Below are 17,277 nucleotides of genomic sequence, written 5' to 3' on the forward strand. Positions count from 1 at the left end.
ACTTAGATACCTGCCTACATTATGTGCAGCTGCAATGTTAAATTTGTATTACAGATTACATTTGAATGATTTATGGATATTTTTATCTCTATTTTAAATTAATTTATATTTGTTTCTTTTGTTACAGGTAAGAATTGGTGTATTAACCCTCCAAATGTTGGTTCCATCTACCAAAATGAATAAAATTCATTTACTGTCATGCCATATTGAATCGGTAAGTTTTTTTAGTTTATCTACTCCGGGTGCATTGCCATCATTATGTAAATCCGGAGATATTTTTATAACACCTACGATCCACGAGTTCCTAATATGTATTTCACTCAGGTAAATGCATCATCTAAAAGTATTACAGCCAATGATGTGTATATAATGTTAAGTTATTGCTGCTAGTGTGAGTATATTCCAAACTCTCATATTATAGTCCATATAATATACTACAACCGCCTACATTCGCATTAATTCTTTGTATCAACATGCATTAAGAGTATGTAAATGCATTGTAGTCGCAATAATATGCGGACAAACAAAACGAAATACAGCATAAAAAGTGGCCACCACATTGTCCACATCCGCTGGCCGGAAACCCGTCTACGTCCGCCTGCCCAAACAAGGTTACGCAACTATTTGCGCAACACAGTACTGCACACATTGTACGATACACATACAATCGGCGCCACATTGCATTGTTGTTTTTAGTGTAAGGAACTCCGAAAAATTGATTAGGTATGCGATTTGAAAAATCCGGTAGCAATTATTATTAATGAATATTTTAAATTTCGGTTCCGTGTTTTTTTGTTTTGTTAAAAAACTTGACTGTGTTTTTGTAGACCTTTTGTGATTTCTGATAATATGCTGGCGTTGTTGATAATCAAACTCACTAGTTATAAAATTCACACGGCTATTGTGATCTGGGAAGACTTTTGCAGGGCAATGGCTAACTTATAATTATTTTCTCCATCACTTACTTATATTTCATATTATAATAATGTAATATTAATTTTTAAAAAGCTGCGAAATATATTATAATATTTATGTGTGTAGTGTAGATTAATCAAACTAGTGGTCATGTCTTCGGCTAGTATTCAACCTGATGAATGTTTGATCGACGTACCTACGCATCATTGAGCACTTCAAACAAAGGCACGCGTGTCGTCTACGCATTCATCGCCTAGCTTGTCCAAGTCCATACAAACGTAGCGTGCATGACCACCGGCGAATAATACGAGGGTGGGTCAATAAGTCCTTAGAAAAGCCGACAGGTGGCGCGACTAGTACTGTAAGCGGTTTGTTTTCATGCAGCGGCACTACCGATTCAGTATGCTGCGAAGTTTCAATCAGATTGGTCGGGTTGTTGTGTGTTTCTCGTACATTTAAAAAATAAATTTGCTTGTGGAAAATGGAAAAATGGAAAATGGAGAAAATTGAGTTTAGAGCTGTTATTAAACATTTTAATATAAAAGGGTTAACAGCAAAGGAAATAAAAAATGAGTTGGATTTAGTTCACGGCATATCTGCTCCTTCACTTGCAACTATTTATAACTGGTTAAATGAATTTAAACGTGGTCGTACATCAACAAAGGATGAACCACGCTCAGGACGTCCTGTAGAGGTGACTACACCAGAAATGATCAATAAAATCCACGATATGGTGTTAAGTGACCGAAGATTAAAGTTGAGTGAGATAATTGAGGTTACAGAGATCTCAAAAGGTAGCGTCATTTCTATTTTACATGACAAATTGGGCATGAAAAAAATGTCTTCAAGATGGGTGCCGCGTTTGCTCACAGTCGACAATAAACGCAATAGGGTGGTGGCCTCTAAAGCCCTGTTGTCGCTCATGCAACGCAATCCGGATGAATTTTTTCGTCGCTTTGTGACTGTAGATGAAACATGGATACACCACTATACTCCCGAGACGAAAGAACAGTCAAAGCAGTGGATTGCGAAGGCAAACCATGTCCAAAGAAGGCGAAAACCGTAAAATCAGCTGGTAAGGTTATGGCTACTGTATTTTGGGATGCACGTGAAATTATTTTCGTTGACTATTTTGAAAAAGGAAAAACAATAACAGGGGATTATTATGCATCTTTATTGGACCAGCTAAAAAACAAAATTGAAGAAAAACGGCCTCATTTAAACAGGAAAAAAATCCTCTTTCATCAGGACAATGCCCATGTTCACACATGTTTACGATCAATGGCTAAAATTGAAGAATTGAAGTTCGAATTGGTCGACCACCCACCGTATTCGCCAGATTTAGCCCCCAGTGACTTTTTCCTTTTCCCAAACTTAAAAAAATGGCTAAGTGGACAACGTTTTTTTTCAAATGAAGAAGTCATCGATCGGACAAATGCTTATTTTGAGGACCTTCCGAAAACTTATTTTTCTGACGGTTTAAAAAAAATTGAGAAACGTCTAACCAAGTGTATTGAGCTCCAAGGAGATTATGTTGAGAAATAAAAAAAAAATACAAAAATAAAAACTGTTTTAATGCTTTTTTCTAAGGAATTATTGACCCACCCTCGTATAATACATACAGTAAAATAAATGTCGAGGAACAAAGGAAATATTAAGGTTCGGTGGAAGAGTAGATCGAGCTTTCGTAGGTCTCAATCTAAAAGTGTATTGAAACATACTGATGATGGCAGAATGAATCAAACAGGATCGTTTACAATGTTTACATAGTTTTACCAATGCATGTCGATAACATGAGAAAACAGCTAGATGCTAACATTTATTTCTCAAATTGTGGTAAAACCGTTTAATTTACCAAAAATATGTAAGATTTTTTGTGTAGAATATAACGTTCTTTATTTCATCTTAGAATATTATTTGTTTTGTATGGATCACGGTTGCTAAAAAACTGTGTTTTGCTATTTTACTAAAATGCCGTCGCTTGTCCAAGGGTGCCGGAGTGGCACCCGGCATATTCGTATCAGCAGAAGAAAATTAAACAGAATCAGTCAACAAAGCTTCCTCACTCTGGCGAGTAGTCTCCTCGACTGTGAAGAGCCATTTCTCGACTGTGCGAAAAGTGTATTTTATTCTATGAACTCGTTACAATTATTTTCTCTTAATTCAATCGGTCACTCCAAAGGACTGCAATCGACGTCTTGCCAAGGCTACCATAAACTGTCACATGTGCTCAGCCAGCTTCGCAGTAATACGTAGATTGGTATATTATTAAAAACCACAGTCAAAATTGCATCTTATTCGTATACCCAAATTGATACGAAAAAAACATGATGTAGGTATATAATTAAATAAAAACATAGGTACTTACATTTGACTGGTGGTTAAGAGTCCGCTGAACAGCGGCAAGGTCATTTATACTTCAGTCGGAGCGTAACTCCAGCGTTGAAACCACGTCAGTTTAATTCAGTCTAACCTCAAAAACCTCTAGCCACCGGGGATTTATTTTAAGACGCGGAATAATTATTAATTATAATTCTCGATCGAATCAATAAGTATTATTATTACCTTCAAACACAAAATATACGCGGCGATGTAACGCTGTCGCCGGCCGAAGGAATACAGGGCAGGGCTGACAAAATAATATCAACCTAATGGTTACGTTTTAAAGTTAATAATAGCTTACTGTATAGATCGAATAATAACATATTTCCAAGCGTCAAACGGCATACAACATTCATCTAAAATAATTATGAGAAGACTAGCTGCTAATTATGTTGTTATTTTTGTATTGTTCTTATTTTTTTGCTTATCAAAATATTTCACATATTATCTGATGATGTGTATTTTGAGTATATCGTAATATGTATCTTGTGTCATTAAAATTGCTAGTTAATATAACATGAAAATCTCTAAATCAAAATTAATTTCGTTATAGTTTTTAATTAAACCTGTGCAATTACATATTAGATTTAAACACTGTTGGACTGTGTGACTTTTATAATATCAGATAGCCTTACGCGAGATGGGCAAGATAAAAAATAAAACTGTAGGATTTCGGCAGAAGATTAAACAAAACTCAGAACCCTTCGCCGCTTGGCGGGCAGCAAGTACGTGTACAGCAGCGGCTGCATCGGGAAATCATTCAGCCGATCATGAAAATCAAATGGACAACCAAAGTAATATCAACTTAGATGGTAATTCTTGCTATGATGTTAGCAACGGCAACAATTTAATAGAAAAACATATAAAACTGGACGGGCGGAGAATTGTGGACATCGATTTTTTCTTATCACAAATAAGAAACTTAGATGATCACAGCAAATTCGGGTGTAAATTTTCGGATATGAAGCAGCTTTCCGAAAAGAGAGAAGGATTGAGATCGTGCATTGTACTTAAATGTAAAATGTGCAATCTAACTTCTACGTTATGGACTGATCACGATCAAAAAATACACGGAAAGATTGATATAAATTTAGCAGCTGTGTCTGGTATTCTGACCACCGGTGGTGGATATTCTCAATTAGAAGAATTGTGTGCCAGCCAGAATATACCCTGTATGTCGAGCGCAACATACATAAAGCACGAAGTACATCTAGGTGAGGTACTTCTGAAATCGGCACTTGAAGAGATGAACGTGGCAGCCATGGAAGAAGCTCGATTAGCAAGAGAACTCGGTGAAGTTGATTTTGACGGTGTTCCTCTCATTACTGTCGCTGCTGATGGAAGTTGGGCAAAAAGATCATATCGCACAAAATACGATTCATTATCTGGAATAGTAAGTATAATTACTATGTATACCTATACTGTTTATATTCACTAAAAGACGCAAACATAGTGATAATGATATTACATTATTAAGCCAATAATCATTGTTGTAAATTTTAATTTTAGGCAGCAATTATCGGTTACCGAACTAGGAAAGTTTTATTCATAGGCGTTAAAAATAAGTTTTGTACAATATGCGAGAGAGCCAAAAATAATAATACCCCGCCAAAAATTCATACATGCTTCAAAAACTGGAGAAGAGAAGATTCGTCGTCAAGCATGGAAGCTGCTGTTATTTTAGAAGGTTTTCAAAGAAGTGAAGAGTTGTATGGTCTTCGATATAATAAACTAGTCGCTGATGGAGATAGTAGCGTGTACGCAAAAATTGTTAATACAAGACCCTACAAAAATACTCCGGTTGAAAAAATTGAATGCCGAAATCATTTATTCAGAAATTTTTGCAACAAACTACGAGATATCGCAAAAGACCCAAGAAACGGACCCGCCCATCTTAGGAAACAAATATCTTCGAATGTATTAAGAATGAGAGTAGGAATCGTTAAGGCTATCAAGCATCGCCAAGAAAATATTATTGATATGAATACAAAAATAAACAATTTGAGTTCGGATATATTGAATACTGTAAATCACATCTTCGGTGACCATACGCGTTGTGCCGAGTATTTTTGTAATGGTTCGAAATCCGAATCTATTATCGAAGAATTGCGGCGGACTGGTCTATATGATAAAGTATCACGCATAACAGGGATGTTGGCGAGACATAGCCGAAGCCTCATTCAAAACTTGCACAGTAATTCTGCGGAGAATTTTAACGCTATTGTGGCAAAACTTATAGGCGGGAAAAGGGTGAACTATTGCCAGAAAGGATCTTACCAAGCACGAACAATGGGAGCAGTGATATCTTACAATACAGCTGCAATACATTCAAAAATCCACAAAAACATGTTCTTGAAAAGTCCCGGGATATTTACAAAAATGCTTGAAGCAAAAAAGAAAAGCAAAAATATTAGAGCACGTATTGTAAATAGATCATGCAAAAAAAAAATACTGCAACAACACCACACGGCAGATGGTGATTACGGACCAAACGCCAATAAACCTGACCTGTCTGCTGACGACTACGATAGAGAGTCTCATTTATTTTTATTGAATCTATCATTAGAAAATCCAGAAGACATAGAAAAGGAAACCATACCTCAACAGATGTGTGAAAAGTGGAAGGAAGAACGGAGGAAGAGACTGACAGCTTCCAACTTTGGAAAGGTATGCCGAATGCGAGCAACTACGAAGTCAGCAAATTTAGTCAGAGCTATTCTGTACTCCGATATAAGAACAGTTGCTATAGAATATGGAAATGAAAATGAAAAAAAAGCACTGTCAATACTCGAAGAACAAAGCTCGATACGAATAACCCCGTGTGGTTTTTTTATTGATAAACAACATGCATTTCTTGGAGCATCACTTGATGGCTTAATAGGATCTGATGGGATTGTTGAAATAAAATGTCCATATGCATCAAGAAACTATACTCCGGAAGAAGCCATAGCTTTAAGGAAAGTCAAGTTTTTTAACAAAGACGGAAGCGTCAACAAAAACCACCCTTACTACTACCAGGCAAGTATCTCACGCAACCATGTATAATATTGAATTGTGAATTTATGTATTCACCAAAACTAACCCAGAGTAGAAAATTGTCAATTTCTACAATCCGGAACGCAATATAAACTTATTTACCAGGATAGCTGCTAACTATCAATTTAACCATTTTGACAAATTCCTTGATAACTTGGGTGGATATCGTAGCAAAAATACTATTGACATATCTACGGGTATATATTATAACCAAATTTAAATTGAACATGGGTTGATACTCAATTAATATTATAGTATCTTTATGATTTCGACAAAATAATACGACGGTCTATAATCCAAATCAATTACTTGAACACATTACATTTGCATGCATTTATAATGAAAAGGTCAGAGAACGTTTACTTTGTAAGATAACATCAAAATTTGTATATATCTAGATGAGGAATGACATTCATGAGTGAGTACGACGGAAAGCTTGGAAAATGTGTTTTTTTGTATTTAAAAATTTTATAATTGTGTATTATTTTATTACAGATTCAAGGTCAACTTCATATTACTAATAGAAAATACTGTTTGTTTACTATGTACACCGAGAAATTTCCATTTATAAAATCGGAAACGATTTTTACGGATGATGAGTTTTGGAATATGATGCAACCAAAACTGGAAAAATTCTATTATGGGTCTTTACTTCCTGAATTAGTTGTCCCCAGAAAAAACAGGTCCATGCCACTACGTGAACCACAGTGGATATTAGATGCACAAAACTTAAATAAGCGTAAAAAAACTCCAGCCCAGCCAAAACGTCAAGATAACTTTTTGAATGGTCAACGTGCAGTGTGAGCATGTGAATATATTCTCATATGAAGTTTTATATTCACATCAGTGTCATTAGCAGCTGAATGCGATTAGTGCAGTTAAAAGTGAAAACGAAGAAACAAATCGAATAAGTTTAGTGATAATTTAAAGTAGATAAATTTAATACAATAGATTATATTTAAGGAAAATTCACGTGAAATCGAAAAATTACGATAAATAACAAATAGTATACAGCTCATTGGATGGTGAAGAATGGTAAGCAACAGTCTATATTACATTTTTCCGCCAAATTGCACACAATTAAAAACAACATAATAATAAATAAATTGCGACAGCCCTGGGCGTATGTATAAATAAAGATGTGATTGTCGGTGTTCTTTGCGATGACCGCCTAGCTTTGAATAAAAAAAATCCTTTGTGGTGACTGCACGTTATAATCATATTTGATATAAATTATTTCTTGCATTGGTTTTAATTGTTGTACTTACCTACCTATTTTTCACTAGGATAAAAGTAATTTGTTTGTAAAAATGTCAGACTAAATTTAAACCAATCGGGTAAGTAATAAAAAGTCACTTTCTTTTTATAATAAACATACATCACTATATTCTACATTTTTTAAAATATGCATTAGAATTAAACAATATGTACCTATTTTTTATTATGTAAGAGGTCATACACATTAAAAATAAATACTATTCATTAATAATGTTTTTTCGATAGCACATGAAATAAAAATGTTGGTAGATATGTATTTCAACATCCTTCATATGTTTAGTTCTCGGACAATTTCAGGTTAAAAAGTTATTAATATATTATTAAGTTTATATCGTGGCTACCACATAATTGAAATTGACATATTGGTTGCAATAATTTTCCACCAAACTGCTGATAACAAATTGAATTTAGTAACATTTACGTATATTAGAAGATATAATTTTTTTGGTCACCCCATTCTTTCTCGACTTCGAACGTGTTTATGATTTAAATTTAATTTAGAGACCATTTACTTTTGACACAAGCATTGTCGGTAACCTTTGTATATTATTAGTAGACCAATAATTCCGGACCACATATAAAATAATCATATTTTCAATTCTCAAGGGCAATTCTGTAGAGCGTCCCCTTAAGGGTCTCGTTATTAGTTAACAATAATAGTGGGATGACTAATGACAAGTGATGTTGACGGAACATCAACTTCACATACTGAAGTCTAATGGTACCTATATTGTCTTTTTTGTTTAATAAGTCACGCCGATCAAAGCCAATTTTTTGTCACTCCGGTAGGTACGTTAACCTTTGGAAACCTCGAAAGGTGTACGAATGAGTCAGAATGTTGCTAAATTACTCTCGCCGACCCGAGATCAAATCCCAACGGCGATGACTATATCGTATTGTCTTGTCTCGTCTGACGATCGTGCTTCGGTTTGCACTACTGGGAATCGAATCTCGTTAGTCAGCCGGCACGCAATTCTATTTAATCTCTCCTGATTTCCTCGTATAGACTTCGCAATCGATCGGTGAATTTTATCTACTAATATGCCCAATTCATGATTCATGTATCACACACTGTCGAGCTGTGCTTCCACTTCGGCACAGTTTAGATCAGAGGGGGGCAAACTGCGGCCCGCGGGCCGCATGTGGCCTGCCGGGTATTTTTTTGCGGCCCGATATTATTAATTGTACTTCTGATAACGAATAACTTTTTTATATATTTTTTTAAAAAATATTGACAATAGATTAAAAATTGTTTAGCAATAGTACATACGCGATCCATTTTCAATAGATATTGATAGTGTACCGACAGAGATACAACTTGAGATTATTGATCTGCAGTGTGACACTGATTTAAGAGAATTGCATCGTCGTGAAGAAATCTCCAAATTTTACAATGCCCTCAATTCAGACAAATTCACTCATTATTTATAGCCAAAAAGTTTGCCCTCCCCTGGTTTAGATAATAGCTACAGTCAGCAATACTCCGAATGATACTAAATTTTTATAAACACCAACCGGTTTTAAGTATGTTCTCGATAAGTAACGCCGTTATTTTTGCACACATTATTGTTCCGTCATCTGACAAATTGAAATATTCTGAACGTATTCATTTCGTCCTTGGGCTTTAATTCTCTCTACATATAATTTGGTAAAAGGTATTTTAAGATTTTAGTTTATCAATTTTTGCATTGTATGAACATTTTTAATGATATGATTAGTGAACAAAATGTAAGTAACATACCAAGCTCTTTACTACAATTTTACGTAACCTTCCAATTTGTAAACCAATCATATTTTTTCGTCTTCACAATATTTTTCACCCGAGGTTCTGCGACAATAGCCACAATTACTGTATCATTATAATGACATCTACATTACCAACTCGTTAATAAGATTTGTTGTCCTTTTTGGTACCGTATTTTTAACTAAAATTTTGCTAAGCGAGTCTCGGCCTAGGTCGTGAGAGTCATCCGGAAAAATTCTTCTACATGCTATAAAACTATAACCCACTTGTAAATTGTCAAATAATTTGCAATCACGAAATTATTTCCTTCATAAGCTCATACAGGGCTATTCTAACAAATCACTCCAAAATCAATTGAAAAGTGATAAATATGATAATGTCGTATTTATTTAATCTATGTATGTTGTATTCAGGCAGTAAATTATCCCGGGAAGTTAACAGTCAGGCGTGACGTTAACACGGCCCGCTCATAATTGTGTTAACCGCGAGCTGTCTAATATAGTTGAGTGTCACAGTTAACACGTCTTACTTGATTCCAAAGGCATCCGATTAGAACCTCAAATTGTGTTACCGTGTCAACTGTTTAGAATAACTGCTGTAATATTTATGTAACTTATTACTTATTAGATTATACTCTCTCCTTTCTTACCTTAGCTTAGTTGTTCCCCCGAGTCAATAATATTATTAAATTTATACTATTCAGGTGTCCATAATGTCAGTCTATCTGTAAAACGTCCAAATGGATTCGATCCTACCACCACGAAAATGATTAATTCCTCAGATTTGATAACAATAACCTTTACTCGTCTGAAAAGATGTGCCAACTTGAAATAATGCAATCTTTACTGTAATCATTTCAATTATTTAACATTCAAACGATTTTGAAAGGTGTCATTGGATCGGGTATTTTGGCAAGGTATTGGGAAATCACTTTTTTGAACAATAATAATCTATTTGAATTGGGTGGCGTCATTAGAGCAATACAAAACGTAGACTTTTTTGGTGTAAACACCGTGAGATCATCGCTCAGTATTGTGAGAACAAAATTGAACAGTTGATCACATTTACCTATTTTTGACAATCCTATAGGTACCTGTCTACTCTGGAATTTTTAATTTGATTATCCTTATTACGCACTTACAGGAATACATCACTCGCAGTTCCTAAAATATGATATACCGACTCAAGTGGTAGAACATCACTTTCTTCCATTGTTTCATCTAATGACTGTACCTTCTATATATCAAAATCCGATTTTAACTAGGAAACAACTCAACATTTCAAGGTTTTGGGTTAATGCCATTCGATGTAGAAAGGTCTTTTATAAAGAGAGTTTTATAGATAGAGAGAGAAAGAGAGAAAAGATAGTCAATTTCTTCTATGTGTCATAAAATCGAATAACCCTTTCTGAGATTAATCATTAATTCAATTACATATATACTGAAATGTCTGGGTTAATTTCTTATTAAACCGTAAAATTTCATTGTGCATTATTGAATTCCACTAAACTAGATTTAAAAAAAAACTTACATTTTCCTCAAAACCAAGGCATTGAAATTAAAATGAGAATTTCTCAAAAAAAATCAAGCGCCATTATCTTGGAACAAGGTTTATTGGGTTATTTCATTTCCCTATTGAAATACGGTATCGATATGCAAAAGCTAGCTGGTCTCGTCTTTAAAATAAAATTACTCCATCTATATTCTATATCGCAAGTCGTACGAGTAGCTACCACCTCAAGCACGGAGCCTAGTTCAAGGCCAGTTTTAGTATTCCAATTGCATTCACTGGTGCTATAATCAATGACATTATTAATGGACAACGCACTCAATACAGTAGCTAGCAATTAAATTCACGCACAGCGACATTCGCACATGTATAGGTAGACGTCATTATGCGATATCAGATATCACGCATCGGGAATTTATAGCAATATCACCTTTATTGTAATGGCGTTAGAATAGTGTTTCTAGTGTCAATGTTCATTTGGGCGAACCCGTTCGAACCGAATCGTTCGGCAGACCCGACAAAAAGCGTCGGGAAATTATAGCAATATCACCTTTATTGTAATGGCGTTAGAACAGATTATCGTCGATGCACATCAAATATGGTCTATGTGACTCTGAGTACATTCTAAGAAAATCGATAAAAACTGTTTAAAAAAAAAACGGAATGGAAAATAACACTTCTATTAATGGACAAATTAGGGAAAAAATATTTATTCAATGTGAGAATACATTTTATTGCAAATATTTACTATTTTGAACAAGAAAATGGCATTTTACTGCGTTTTTTGCACATGGTTCATATTCTATGCACAGTTTTCGTCACATGAACCATTTTTAATACTAGCTATCAAAATATATCATTCAAAATTATTCAAATTTGATAACTAGGCACTAGTCTAGTGTCTAGTTAACAGAATTAAAATATGAGATTCTATTATCACAAAATTTATGTGAATGTTATGGATATACTATGCAATGGAATTGTGTAGTGATATGCAGAGGATATGAATTTTTTATTACAAAATAATTAATTAATTTTCTGTTTTGGCAAACATTTATTTGACTTCGGCTGATAATGTTTTTTCCATCTTCCCATGAAGTTTAACACTTATTATTGGGTCATCACAACACCCAGACTTACAGCACCAGCACCCATATTTACACAGTAAAAACATCCATGTAAAACATGTTGGCGGTGTAGCGGGAATCAAACCCGTAACCTTCAACTCAAAGTCGAGGCCTTCATTTAAATTTTCCCTCTTTCTTTAAGAATAAATTGTTATTCTTTAACAATATTCAAAGCATGAATATTAATCATTCTTTATTGAAAAAATAAACACAACTTCATTTTAATGTTATTTTTATTTCAAATCGTACATACTACATCAAACAAAATAATAACTATAAATAAGACCAACAAAACGAAGTGTTTTTATACAACATTGACATTATTAATTTGAACATAATTCACAACACACAAAAACTAAATTAACGTTTTTGCTCCAATTCCTACATGGACATTAGGGAATCATAAAAAGGGTGATGAACTTTGTCTATCACAAGTTTTAATTCTTGCAAATGCCTAAATCTGGAGTCAGGCAAGGCAAGGGGTCTGTTATACAGTGGCAATGGGAGAACATAGCCAGTCTTGCGGCGTTGAAGCAACTCTTGCCATATTCCAGAGCCCTCAAATCTGTGACAACAGGATCCCCTACTTTCTTTCCTGGTCTTAAAGAAGTTAAATTCGTATTTAAAGTTTCGTAAATTAAAAAGTAATTAAAATGAACATTTTTAATATTATACAGCTGTTTGGGTCGAGCCATTTGCATGCGTGATAAATAATCACTTGGATAATATATTGGGGGCTTGAAGTAATGCTCCAGCACAGAATGGACATTATCGGCTTCCATCATAGTATGGTCAAAAATATCTGTTCTACAGTGACTTATGTCATTTTTGAGTAGTCACTTAAAGCTCTTGCCAGTATTCGATTCCGATTTTGGTAATTACAACCATTAGAAATTAGGATGATCTTATTATAGTTACGTGGCTTGGTCCCTAAATAGTTGATAATATAACTTGTGAACTCGTTAGAGGTCACACCTCCACCTGTTTCGTGCCACACGTAGGGAGTCACGTCCGCATTATTTAGGACATATAAGATGAAATTATGTAGTTGTAGTTTCTGTTTGTAGTAAACAGCAGATACCAGCAATTTAGTGCATAACATCACACTCCGCAAGTCCATTGTTAAAACTAATGTAGTCTCGCTGGTAGATTCTTTGGCAGTGTTCTTGGCCTTTTAAGCTTGCTCTTTTCGTGTTATGAACATCACACTCCGCAAGTCCATTATTAAAACTAATGTAGTCTCGCTGGTAGATTCTTTGGCAGTGTTCTTGGCCTTTTTAGCTTGCTCCTTTCGTGTTATGAACATCACACTCCGCAAGTCCATTATTAAAACTAATGTAGTCTCGCTGGTAGATTTTTTGGCAGTATTCTTGGCCTTTTTAGCTTGCTCCTTTCGTGTTATGAACATCACACTCCGCCAGTCCATTGTTAAAACTAATGTAGTCTCGCTGGTAGATTCTTTAGCAGTGTCCTTGGCATTTTTAGCTTGCTCCTTTCGTGTTATGTGTTGGTCGTAAATTTCTTTCCCAAGAGTTTCACATTTAAATCCTACACAAATATCACATTGACCTTTGCGTGGATGGTGAATAGAAACTTTTTTAGCCTTTAAAACGTTGCTGGAAAAGTTTTTGTTCACAGTTAGCACATTGTTCTCTGTGCACCACATATTGAAGACTGATAGCATGTTTTGGGTTGATAAAAAAGACGATTCGACATATAGTCGTTTTGTTTGAGAACGAGAATAATGACTTGGAACAACTGGCAGAAGATTTAGCCACTTTTTTACATTCTCCACAGTTTCAGTTTGCTTGGCCACTCATTTAATTGTATTGTTGGGGGGAACATTTTCGCCGTCATTAATAATAATGTGTTGCTGATAACTCCATCTTATGTTGGTGCTTTGTGTGATGCTCAAAGTATTTATGAACATTTTGCGGCACACTTTATGTTTATCCCCGTCCTTGGTAAAAAGATATATACCGTGCTCTTGATTCTTCTTCGTGATAGCTGTACTTTCACTGCAACGCTTTCTTACAGCACGTGTTGCTACAAAGCCCAGGAAATATGCTTTTTTCTCTGACCAAGTTTTCAACATCCAAAAATTGTGAAATATGTGCAGGCGATCCTCTTCTGTTATTTTCTGACAACTTAAAGAATTTTTATATGCCACCTTGGGTAATTTGTGTGAACATCTTATTCCCATAGACTTTGCTTGCTTTGATTGGCTTTGTTGATATTTTCCGCAATGTTTTTTATAGCCGACATACCATTTCCCCAAGACTCTCCTTTTTTTAATTTTCTGAACTAGTGAAATATCAGAATCCATTGGTAAAGAAATATCCATATCACTTTGTGGGATCCACTCTCCAGTTGATTCGCACAGCATATTTACATGAAAATACATCAAATTTATTTAATAAAATGTAATAACTTACCGCTAATTTATAAACCAAATGATCACAGGTACTAAAACAGTGATATTAGGTGTGGTTTATATAGTTTTACACTCCAAAAACAACTAGGACACGTACAAGTGAAATCATGATGTAAAATACGGACCATGTGACCATAAACCCGGTACTAGCCACGTAATCAATATGACGCATGTGCAGTAAGGTCACATGGTTCATATTTAAATGCAAAGTTTTGAATGTTGGCACATAGTTTGTTTTCTATCTCCCTTAATTTTTGTTATTATCACATGGTTCAAATTTTACAAGGTAAAGAAAAAAAAAAGAAAAAAAACTGTATATTTAGCTCATTTTCGTAAAATCGTCACATAGACCATATTTGATGTGCATCGACGTTATGCCATTCGGCAGACCCGACAAAAAAGTGAGTGTCATTTTTATTCCCAGATGATTCGTCCATATTAATGTCAGTGGCTATAATAGTGTAACCGTAACGAATTGACCGTTATGAAAAAATAGCACTGTGACGTGTTCCCACGTTTTCAGCGGACTCTGTTTAGTTTACATGTTTTCATGGCCAATAATTTCGTAGCATTTCTATATATAAACACTCCATCTGTTTATTTACTGTATCTATGTATCACATACCTATTTTTTTTAATGGAAAACGGATAGGAACTTTCCTTCGTCATTTTTTCTGTTCTCCGTTGTGTTTATGCCGACACTTGGTGGCATCCGTCAGGAGCAGTACTAATTCGACTGATGATGGATCGACCTCCGCAATTCTTATCTACAATCCAGACAGATGTAATGCGCCCACCAAACACTGCGAAACCCTCACAGTTCTGTCCCAGTGGTTTAGCGGTCGTTCGTTTCTTTGGTTTACATTACAACTCAATGACAGGCCATAGCATATTCATCAATACGAGTGTTTATGGCGTTTATGCCATATTTCTTCTGAATCGAGAATTAAACCTACCCAGGAGGCAACCCACTTATCGACTTGACTTTGTTGTGCTAATCTTCCCATTCGTTTGTGACATGCACAATAATAATTAATAAATGTTAATTCAATTTTAATAACTGTCAACTTTACAAACTTCATTATACCGATTATCTATTTGGTTTATCAGTTGTTACGCTATGCTATAAGAAGTAAAAACAGCAATAAGTATAGGTACCTACTACGACAACTTTCGGCAATTTAAATTGATTGACCACGAACGAACACGATTATCTGAGTCATCGCCGGCTTCATCCTTGTTGCAATCATTACGTCGGCTTGTTTGTTGGTGTTGATTATGTTTATCGGCGATATGTGATGTATGCTTATTTCCTTCTCAAGAAGACCCCGATGGTGATGATGAGATAATGAATGCTCTTCAGCAGTAAATTTAACGCGTCCTGGGTGCTAAGGTCAAGGTCAATAAAATCCTACCCGTGCCGTGCGCCACTCTTGGCATTTTACTGCTTGCCAAACATAATAATATAGTAACTCTTTGCTATTTTATTTATTACGAGGAAATAACATAGTTCATTTCACTTTCTAAATGGCATCCGCGCCAAAGGATTTGGACTCTAGATAACATCTTATACGCATTCTGTATTAGGAATTTTGAAGGCAGTTTGATTTTCGAATCGAACGATTGTGCGTGTGGTTCAGTGGGTTGTATTGGTAATAAGTACATCGTTTTTTCTTCTATTGGGCAGTCCCAAAAACAACATGGTGGCTCGCATTCTGATTTGAAGTATGTTCCTTTGTTTACATATTATCATATGTTAGCATTTCTGTTAAAGTAACGGTCAACGTATTGTTTATGGCTTCGTACATAAAATTGACAACGGAATATCTTTCCACAGATATTTATAGTAAGATATTAAATATCTAAATTTTATTCTGCTTTTATACGCCAATATTTTATTTTGTAAGATGCCTGAAATATCAAATGAAAGTGGAATCGAATTTAATTATACACTATCCTATCTAGAATTCAAATATGTAAGGCTTATTTTGCCAATATCTGCTCATATACACATGTAATTTATATAACTGAATCTGAAATGATGGTGGAATGTCATAGCAGTGGTGTGAAGTTCTCTTAAACTTAAAAGAGTCTTGCGAAGTCACTTGTAGTTAACTTAATCAGTAGACCAGAAGTCTTTTTGTTTCAATTTCGTACATAAAATAGACACCATCTCTATAGAAAAATGTTTTTTTAACTTCTTTGATCTGCGCCATGTGACATCACCGACATAGCTCTGCACATATGGTGTACCTACTGATAACGTCGCCAATTAAAATACCTGTCTAAGCCGAGGTAATAATATAATCTTTCACAATTCAATATTCATGAAAAATGTTAGAGGCCTACAGCAAATGCGTATCATGAATCTCAATTCCCAAATTATTGCAAATTAATGTTGTTTTATGACTTAGTACAAGGCATGATAGGGATACGCAATGATGCAATTTGGTCGGTGGTTTTTTTAGATGATATGACCGCCGCGGACGATGGAGACCATTATTATTCAAAATTGTCCCGTGGCAACTGGTGACGCCCTTATTCCTATCATAATAGTTTTTTATAAAAATATTTTTGCAGAATTAATTTTTAATATGATTGCGTGCAACGAGCAGGGTTTGCCTCAATGTGTCAGCTCTTATCGGCGGGTATGATTGTACCTTGGTGGGTACGGTAGGTACTATGGAAATACTTCCACAGTGAATATAAATATTATAAATTACTTTTTTTTATTATTTGCGGCAGTTATTCCAACAGCGGTCTGAGACAAGTTTAACTATGTTGCTAAATTCACTTACGAAAAAAATCATGACATCACTTTATAGATATAAATTTCAAGTTAATAATCGGTA

General features: G+C 34.9%; 2 protein-coding genes across 9 annotated transcripts in view; both read left to right on the forward strand.

Moving 5' to 3' along the window:
- Positions 1-17,277, forward strand: part of raskol (Ras GTPase-activating protein raskol) — a 287,813-nt gene that overhangs the window by 230,386 nt on the left and 40,150 nt on the right. The window lies entirely within an intron of this gene.
- On the forward strand, positions 3,337-6,342 carry LOC147071947 (uncharacterized). Its single transcript, XM_085946334.1, has 2 exons — positions 3,337-4,690; positions 4,807-6,342. Exons 1-2 carry the CDS (start codon positions 3,938-3,940, stop codon positions 6,340-6,342), a joined length of 2,289 nt encoding a protein of 762 aa, XP_085802460.1. The 5' UTR covers positions 3,337-3,937.

This window comes from Rhyacophila brunnea, unplaced genomic scaffold (assembly GCF_057557595.1).
Source record: "Rhyacophila brunnea isolate RB1 unplaced genomic scaffold, BYU_Rbru_1.0 scaffold_2, whole genome shotgun sequence".
In the NCBI taxonomy this organism is placed as follows: domain Eukaryota; kingdom Metazoa; phylum Arthropoda; class Insecta; order Trichoptera; family Rhyacophilidae; genus Rhyacophila; species Rhyacophila brunnea.